Below are 8,934 nucleotides of genomic sequence, written 5' to 3' on the forward strand. Positions count from 1 at the left end.
AAAGATAATTTTTATAATTAAAAAATAAAATTAAAGTTTTGTATAAAGTTAGAGGATGAAATAGGCATTTTTATTCATAGTTCTCCTATTATTTTGTCATATGCTATTATAGTAATAACAAATACCACATAATAATTTATTTTATTAGATAATTAAATTTTCAGATGACATTGATAATTTAAACATTTCGGCATCGGGAGTGAAATTTTGACAATAATAATTTATTAATATTTTCATATCACTCACATTTGGAACAAAAATTCTGTTGACGGATGAGAAGGTGACAAGCATGAGTCTTGGAATCATTGCCCCCAAAAATGCTGAACCTGCAAAATTAAAGCAAGATGCACCTTCCACGCTCTTGGAGCGATTATATGGCCAAATTTCATGCAAGTGAATTCAAAGCACCTTCTTCTCCCTCCCTCTCTCTCATCTTCCCTGCGTAAACAAACTCTCTCCTTTTCTCTTTTCTTCTTTCTTCCGTCAGTTACGATTACGAACTCTTGAAACTGCGTGGTCCTTCGAGCATTTGAGCCTTTCGCCTACCATAATTCACGCAAGAGATCAGTCAATCGCCTATACGAAACTGAGACGTTGTTGGGCAGTGTTTGTGGCTGTGAGAGATATGACTTCTGAGCTCATTCACAGAGCCCAAACAAGCGAGACCGGAGAACCCACCTTGGATTCACCACGTTCTTCGGATTTTCGAGGAAAACCCGCACACCCAGTTTCCCGAATGTTTCGAGCGAGAGTTCCTTTCTTCCTTATCGGCGTTGCTATCGCCACCTGCTTCTTCCACTTCTTCTCTCATTCCCCATCGCCGATTCCTGACTTGCTCGTCGATTCCGAGTTGGCTCTGCCGACTCGGCGAGTGCTGCTCGAGGAAGCTGCGACGCATCCTCGGGGTAAAACCGGGAAGGTGCCTATGGGGCTGAGAGGAAAGAGGAAGAGGATTCTGGTGACCGGTGGAGCCGGCTTCGTCGGGAGCCACCTGGTGGACCGTCTGATCGACCGAGGCGATAGCGTCATCGTCATTGATAATTTCTTTACGGGCAGGAAAGAGAATTTGATTCACCACTTTGGAAACCCCAACTTCGAGCTCATTCGACACGACGTCGTTCAACCCATCCTCTTGGAGGTTGACCAGATCTACCATTTGGCTTGTCCTGCTTCCCCTGTTCATTATAAGTTCAATCCCGTCAAGACCATCATATCCTTTATCTACAATTCGCCTCTTGTTATGATTAATATTATTATCATTATTACGATCTCTTGTTTAATTGGTCATCATATGAATTCAATGTAACAAGAGTTCTCCCTAGGATTTTTATAATATAACATGGCACAGAAATGCTGAGGAATGCCCCTGATTTTGGATATTTTTAACAATCTTATTTAAACATACCAAGATATGAAAATCATTAAGTTTCCATTTTAACTCTGCCTTTTAGCTTATTGGTATAATGTCAGAGTGGTTAGCTTCATTCTCTCTTTGACTTATCCTAGTTGATTGGCAATTGTTTAGTCCTTGATTCATATCTATTGTTTTTGGCGTGTTCTGGAGTCCACAAGACCAATGTGGTGGGCACACTGAATATGTTGGGACTGGCAAAGAGGGTTGGTGCTCGCTTTTTGCTAACTAGCACCAGTGAGGTGTATGGTGATCCTCTTCAACACCCTCAGGCTGAGACCTATTGGGGCAACGTTAATCCTATTGGTACCCACACTATATCTATAAGAGATTTAAAATCTTGTGTCACTCTTTCAAGCTTCAAAATCTCAGCTTCGTATTTGTCGTTTTGATATTTACCCACTTTTGCTGCGTGTTGGTGTAGGTGTGAGGAGCTGTTACGATGAAGGAAAGCGCACAGCAGAAACCCTGACCATGGACTATCACAGAGGCGCTGGCATTGAGGTTTGTTCCCATTACGATTCTCCTAGGCATTTGGTATTGTTATCTGACCTTTTGTTTTAGATATTACAGTATAGAAAATTAAAGTATAAAATATCACAGTTGGTTCTCATGCTTGCTATGACGTGACCGTTGTAATGAATTTATACCATAAATATTTTTAAAAAGTTGAGAATAGCTAGAAGCCTAGGCAGACGAGAATCATATATTAAATATTTTAATATCAGTACATTAAAACAGGGACACGTCAATGTCGCTTGATATCTGAGATGACAGTCTACCAAATCCTTCCAAAATTATTGAAAAGTGCGATGATTTTCCATGAAAGAATGGTTGTTGAAATTGTTGTATAGGTGAGGATTGCTCGTATCTTCAACACCTACGGACCAAGAATGTGCCTTGACGATGGGCGTGTGGTTAGTAACTTCGTTGCTCAGGTAAAGCTTTTTACTCTGACATGGTTCTTGTTAATTTGTTAGTTAGTGGGCATTGTTTCTTTAATTCTGTATGTAATTTGCTTTCGTATAAGATTTTTTAAACTACATTCAGGCACTGAGGAAGGAGCCGTTGACTGTTTATGGCGATGGAAAACAAACAAGAAGCTTCCAATATGTTTCCGACTTGGTAAGTTTTTTTTTCCCCTCCCTGTCTTGTTCGTTTGAAATTTTAACATCATAACTACAAGGAAAATTTGGCACCAACTAAAAAGTAAAAAATAAGAAATCTTAGGATAAACCCCTAAGGTTTCTACGACATTATTCAGCAGTAAAATCTTAATGACTTCTTACACTTATGAAGAGTTTGTGTAAGAATTTCTCTTGAATCTGCAAGCAAAAGCACTGTGTAGTATGCTTCCCAGTGTGATAGTATCTGTCGCCTCTTCCTTAAGTTCAAGATACATACTCCCGTAGGTCCTATTTATAAGTTTTAAATTTGAGAAAGAGTATGGTTCATTTTATAAGCTTTAATTTTAGTTTGACTAAACACTTAATGTATTTTTTTCTAATGTTGCCCTTAATCTGTGGAAACTGATAGGAAATGTTTGTTTGACATGACTATATACATGTGACAGGTGGAAGGACTAATGAAGCTAATGGAAGGTGAGCATGTTGGTCCTTTCAATCTCGGCAATCCTGGTGAATTCACCATGCTTGAACTTGCTCAGGTAAAATACTCACGTTCCCTCTTTTGTATATATCACTGCACATCTCTAAAACAATCGAGTTATTTTCATATAAAACAGAATCAAATTCAAATTTGCCACCATGCTTGACTTGCAAGTTCCAAATGCAAAGATAGAATGTGATAATCTTGAGATGAGAATTAGATTCTTAAGATGGCATGTGATAATCTGTACAGGTGGTACAAGAGACGATAGATCCAAACGCAAAGATAGAGTATAGGCCAAACACAGAGGATGACCCACATAAGAGAAAACCAGACATTTCAAAGGCAAAGGAGCTTCTGGGCTGGGAGCCTCTTGTGCCCCTTCGCAAGGGACTTCCCCTAATGGTGTCCGACTTCAGACAACGAATATTTGGTGACTCCAAAGATGCGATGGGCAATTCTGCCTCGTAGATTTACAAAGACAGAGACACATAATTATTTAGTGAAAATCATAAGCATGTATTGAATAAGAGGGACTCCCTGATATTTAGAAATATACTGCGTGGGTATATGTCTTGGGGCAAAATAAGCAGCATTGGTAGTGCCATGAAAAGATTATTTAGGTGTGTCATCCGGAGTTCAGTTTTTAATTATTGAGTTATTATATTTTATTGGGGAGTATAGTTATTTTGGTTAAATTACAATTAAATTATACCAACGTCTTTTTCACAATGAAGTTTTGCTTTGCTTTCTTGCTTATCTTTTGATGATGTTTAGTGTTGTATTATTATTTGATAAATATAAAAAAAATTATTGGCATCTTCATTTTTCCATATCCAATAGTCTATACAGCATATACTAAATTTAGAATTATTTCTTCCCAGAGAGATAGAGAGAAATTAAGGTGATAAATATGAAAAAGGTTTTTGATAGCATCTTTAATTAGTAGTGCAGTGATGGGGAACTTTACATATCAAAAACCTTGTCGATGCGGGGCAGGAGAACTGTGGAACCAGTTCGATGTGATGAGGTGGTGAGTTCTGTACTGTACTGTTATCTTTGGTTTTAATTATAACATCTCGTTTGTAGTTTACATATAAGATCTTATAATTAAGACAAGAGGTAGTATTTAAGTACAGTTTGAAAAATTTAGATTTATAATTTTTAGTTAGAAGTTTTTAAATAAAAAATATTTTTTCAAAAACTAATATTAAAAAATAATCAAAGTGTTAATTTATTAAAAATATAAAAATAAAATTCTATTAAACCTGGACGTCTAATTTTGATCTAAATAGTGTAAATTTGATTAGTGACTGATGAGTATCCTGACTGAATTCACGTATTGAAATACAAGTGAATATTAAAAGTCACAAGTGGCTGGCACCAACAGATTGCATGATTTTTGGGGAAGAGAATCCCCTTCGGCCTTCCCCTGGGTGTCCCATTTCATACAAATTACAAATTCATTCTTTTCGTGTTTCCCCTCAATTTCTGCCATTAAATCCTCCACTCAACAACATAATGCTTCTCTGTAATACTATAAGTAGACTTCTACTCTGCTATTCTATGCCATTAAGCAAATCATAGGTTGAAAGAACTTGGCTTCCCTGTAAATTGCTTCTCCGCTATTCATAATTCCGGTGTGAAGCTATGCAATATAAGCCATGACATTGACGAGAGTGAAATCTCTAGTAGTCATCCTTATTATGTCTCTGCTCCTCAGCTGGGTTTCACTTGGAGAAGCCAAAGCAGAGCATGAAAAGGCATTTACGAATGTGATCAAAATCCAAGGAATTCTGTATTGCACTTTCAATGGCACAAAAGGTCCCAAGGGCAAAGCGACTCGTGTTTTCTCTGGTAATTAATGATCTCGATCTTTGTAATTAATCATCTCAGAGAATGTTAAGATTAGCTTTTTGAAGTAATTTTACGATATAAAAGGTCAGGTAAGCATATGAAAGAAATTTTACCCCAACTTGAATAAAAGTATTTATGAGAAGTCCGAAGAATAGTGATTTAAAATAAATGTTTTTATATATTATGAGATAGTTGTTTTTGACATATTTATCTCGAATGGTGCAAAATTACTAATGTAAAGTCGTGAATGTCAGGTGCTGATGTGCAGCTTAGGTGTGACGGGAAATTGGTATTGTCGACAAAAACAAATGGAAGAGGGAAGTTTGTAATAGTTGTAGATCCACTTGAAATTTTGGTATCTTCACTCCTATCAAGATGTGACTTGTTTGTGCCTACGCCACTCAGTACTTGCGACGCCACGCTTCCCACTGTCGGAGGACTCCTCTCCACCCTCATTTTCCTGATCAACTCCATCCTTAGACACCTTCTCGTTACCATTCTTGGCCCTTCTGGCTTTCACTACGCCCCCTCCATTTAGGGGGTGTTTGAATAAAGTAAAATCATGGTTTGGAGAATAGATTTTGGAGAGTAGATTTTGAAATAATAGATTTTCTGAAAAAGTGATTCTGATAAAGTGAGAGTGTTTAAATAATTGTTGTCAGAAGTGCTTCTTGATATGTAGAAATTATTAAAAAGAACATAAGTTTAAATGATAATTACATATAAAATATATTTCATAATATATGTTTATTTGAAATAATAAATTTGTTAATAATATACATTTTGGCAACGTAATAAATAAGGCATAAATAATATAATTAATAAAAAATTAATGTGTATATATATTAATAAAATAATTAAATATGTTTTTAGGAAAATGATTTATTTTGCCAGAGAAAATATTATTATTTCTTAAAGATTTTAAAGATGAAATCCCATAATTTTTTTTTCACAAAATTAAATAATCACACAAAAAAATTCCATATTAATTGTCTTAATAATAAAAGTTGCAACGAAATATATTTGTCCAAGTAGTTTTTTTTAACAACACATTACATTATCTGAAAAGAAAAAAGGAAATAAAAAGGACATGACTATTCTTGTATATAATGAACAATTTGATCTCTTATGGAATCACGAAGCCGAGCCATGTGAGATAAAAATTCTATTGATGAAGGTATATGTGAAGATCCAACTACATCATCATCATTATTTTCTCCTGCATAAGAACCTTATTGTTTAAACTGAATGAAACCAAGATCAGAAATGGATGTTGATCTAATGAAGTTATGTATGGCCATCGTTGCACAAACAATTTGAACTTGTGTTGGAAAGTCATAGCTCAGCATGTTTCCTAAAGTTGCAAACTTACTCTTTCAAACTCCAAAAGTTCTTTCAATAGTGCTCCATAGACTTGAGTGCAAATAATTGAACGCCTCATTCTCATTTTCAAGTGCAGATTGTGACAACCGCTCTTTCAAAACCATTTTAGATTAAATCCAACAATTTATTTGAATGATTAACCATGATAGAAAAGAAGAAACCTTAAAATTTTAAAATCGCTATCATGGTTAAAAGAAATAAACTTATATTACGAGCCACATCAATCGTCCACTTGGGCCTTGGATTTTCAAAGTCCAGAAATATCATTCAACCGTTAGCCCAAACCAAACTTACACTTTCAAACACACGAACTGATAAAACATTTTAATATAAGTCATAGAGCCCATTAGTGAAAAATCAACACTATCAAATCAGTGTAATACGCAAAGTCTAAAATGTCTCGGACCTCCTCACGGCCCTATCATACCAGATAGTAGTAATTAAAAGTATTATTTTACATCATGATAGTAGATGAGCCCTATGTGGCAATATATAACAAGTCAGCACATATAACAAAAGCAGGGAGGCTATACAAGCTGTAAAGCACACTATGCCTCCGGAGCCTTCCCTGATGGGCCACCACCTGAACTATCGCCTGAAAATGTTAAACCACGGGGTGAGACAAACGCCTCAGTAACTAACTTTCCAACTCATCATACATACTAACACGTGCTCGTGAGGTGTCAAGTGGGACAGTTATAAATTCTCGAGAACTATAGATATATCCATAGAAATATAATTTCAATCATCCAAACCCTCACTATGGGGGCCAACACACAAGCCACATAAGTCTATCCCTCACTCTGGGGGATCAATCAAACATATGGGCCTATCCCTCACTCTGGGGGACGAATAAGAAGCCACAAAGGCCTATCCCTCACTATGGGGGACGAAAGAAGAAGCCAACCAATGTGCACCAATGGCGGCCTTACCACGTGGTAGGATAGGACTCAATCCAAAATCCAAATAACAACCAATCATTCACAATATAATAAAAATGTCTCAATCTTTTCTCAGTATAATCCATAAGATATAAATCATATATCTTTTCCAAACTTCTCAATCACCATTCCAAAAATCCCACAAGACAATTTTCAAAGCTCAAAAGATATAACATATCTACTCAAGTTCCAAATATCAAATATTATTCTGAAAACAGCAAAATACTCACAAACAACATATTAGCACATATAACAAGTGGAAAGTGGTTACCTCTCGCCAAAGCAATACTAAGGATTACCACAAGGTCAATCCTTTGCTCAACCAATAATTAATCTACACAATTAATATAACCACATATTAATATAAATTAATTAATTAAGCTTCTCTATATTATTTAAATTTTTACTCTAAATTCCCGCAACTCTCCTAACTCAAAAATTATTTATTTACCACTTCCAAATTATTTACCTTAATAAAAAGGATTTTTCATAATTTCCAAATATAAAATTACTATGTTATAAACTCTAAAAATCCTCATTTAAGTTTAAACTTCAAAATCAAACTATAAAAATTCAATAATACTTCAAATATTTATAAATAAATAATCTAATCAAAACTTTAATGGTATAACTACCATATATATATATTTCCATAAATAATAAACTTTTTAGCTACAATAATTATTTAAAACCTCCAGTCACCCAATAAATAAAAATAAACCGATTAAAATTTTAATAATATGTTAAACACCTCAATTAAATTATTCAACTTAATTTTAATCGGTAAAATATGATATAAATCATATATCACATATTTTTCAATTAGAAAAATCCATTTAAGCACTAAAACCAACAAATGGACCAATCCAAACCGATTAAAATCTCAATAATATATCAAACAACCCAAATAAATTATTTAACTTAAATTTAATCGGTAAAAATATGGTATATCTCATACATAACAGATTTTCCACTAAATAAATTAATTTTAAATACTAAAACTAGCAAATAGAGAAATCTAAACCGATTAAAATTAACAACTTATTTATTTCTAAATTTCTATAGTCATCTTTTGTCAAAACTCAATACTTATATCATATATAAGTCTCAAAATTTTCTCCAATCATGATAGTAATAACGTAAATAGGAAGCTTAAAATATACATGAAATATTTATAAAGGAAGTTTGATGAAAAGAGATAATTTTATGTACCTAAAATATCTTCAAAGCTTGCCCTCTGCTTCACCGGTATGATTCTCTCGCTCACACACACTTCCTCTCTCTCTCTCCCTCTCTCTGCTCCTTCTTGCACCTGCCGTGGAGGGGGAAATGGGTTGTGGGGGGTATTTAACACCCCCACACAATTATTGGGGGAGGGGTTTATTTTTCAAACCCAACTCCAAATTTCCACGCCCCCCTCCAAAATTTCCACACACCCCTCCAACTTTCCACCGAAAATCGGTGGAAAGTTGGACTTTTGTTATTTTTTTTTTATAATAAAATATTATTATATTATATTATTTTATATTTTTCAATTTTTTTTTATTTTCATTCATTTTTTTTTTTTAGGATATTACACAGATGACCTTCGAAAATCAGGGAGATGGTAGCGTTCACGTCTGTAAGGACCAAGGTATCCCATGGGTGTCGGATAGCCAACATCCACCAAATAATATTTGCCTACATGAAATATATGATTGGTGTCAATAAACTTTGTTTTCTAACAGTTAAGCA

The 8,934-nt window shown here is 34.7% G+C and overlaps 2 protein-coding genes across 2 annotated transcripts; both read left to right on the forward strand.

Moving 5' to 3' along the window:
• The first annotated feature begins 347 nt into the window (after positions 1 to 347).
• Positions 348 to 3,776, forward strand: LOC114711317 (UDP-glucuronic acid decarboxylase 2-like). The gene is made up of 7 exons (XM_028895695.1): positions 348 to 1,210; positions 1,570 to 1,717; positions 1,836 to 1,915; positions 2,266 to 2,349; positions 2,462 to 2,536; positions 2,985 to 3,077; positions 3,272 to 3,776. The coding sequence occupies exons 1-7, from the start codon at positions 626 to 628 to the stop codon at positions 3,488 to 3,490; spliced, it is 1,284 nt and encodes a 427-aa protein (XP_028751528.1). The 5' UTR covers positions 348 to 625; the 3' UTR covers positions 3,491 to 3,776.
• Positions 3,777 to 4,683: 907 nt separating this feature from the next.
• On the forward strand, positions 4,684 to 5,414 carry LOC114711372 (phylloplanin-like). The gene is made up of 2 exons (XM_028895763.1): positions 4,684 to 4,876; positions 5,131 to 5,414. The coding sequence occupies exons 1-2, from the start codon at positions 4,684 to 4,686 to the stop codon at positions 5,412 to 5,414; spliced, it is 477 nt and encodes a 158-aa protein (XP_028751596.1).
• The last annotated feature ends 3,520 nt before the right edge of the window (positions 5,415 to 8,934 follow it).

The sequence above is a fragment of the Neltuma alba genome, unplaced genomic scaffold, assembly GCF_004799145.2.
Source record: "Neltuma alba isolate B1F8T4 unplaced genomic scaffold, ASM479914v2 tig00011289_pilon, whole genome shotgun sequence".
Classification (NCBI taxonomy): Eukaryota; Viridiplantae; Streptophyta; class Magnoliopsida; order Fabales; family Fabaceae; genus Neltuma; species Neltuma alba.

Excerpts from the sequence above, each read along its gene's own strand:
- LOC114711372 (XM_028895763.1), top strand. The coding sequence starts at position 4,684 with ATGACATTGACGAGAGTGAAATCTCTAGTAGTCATCCTTATTATGTCT. Across the intron at positions 4,877-5,130 it reads AGCGACTCGTGTTTTCTCTG|GTGCTGATGTGCAGCTTAGG; the intron begins GTAATTAATGAT and ends CGTGAATGTCAG.
- LOC114711317 (XM_028895695.1), top strand. The coding sequence starts at position 626 with ATGACTTCTGAGCTCATTCACAGAGCCCAAACAAGCGAGACCGGAGAA. Across the intron at positions 1,718-1,835 it reads GGGCAACGTTAATCCTATTG|GTGTGAGGAGCTGTTACGAT; the intron begins GTACCCACACTA and ends GTGTTGGTGTAG. Across the intron at positions 2,537-2,984 it reads TCCAATATGTTTCCGACTTG|GTGGAAGGACTAATGAAGCT; the intron begins GTAAGTTTTTTT and ends TACATGTGACAG.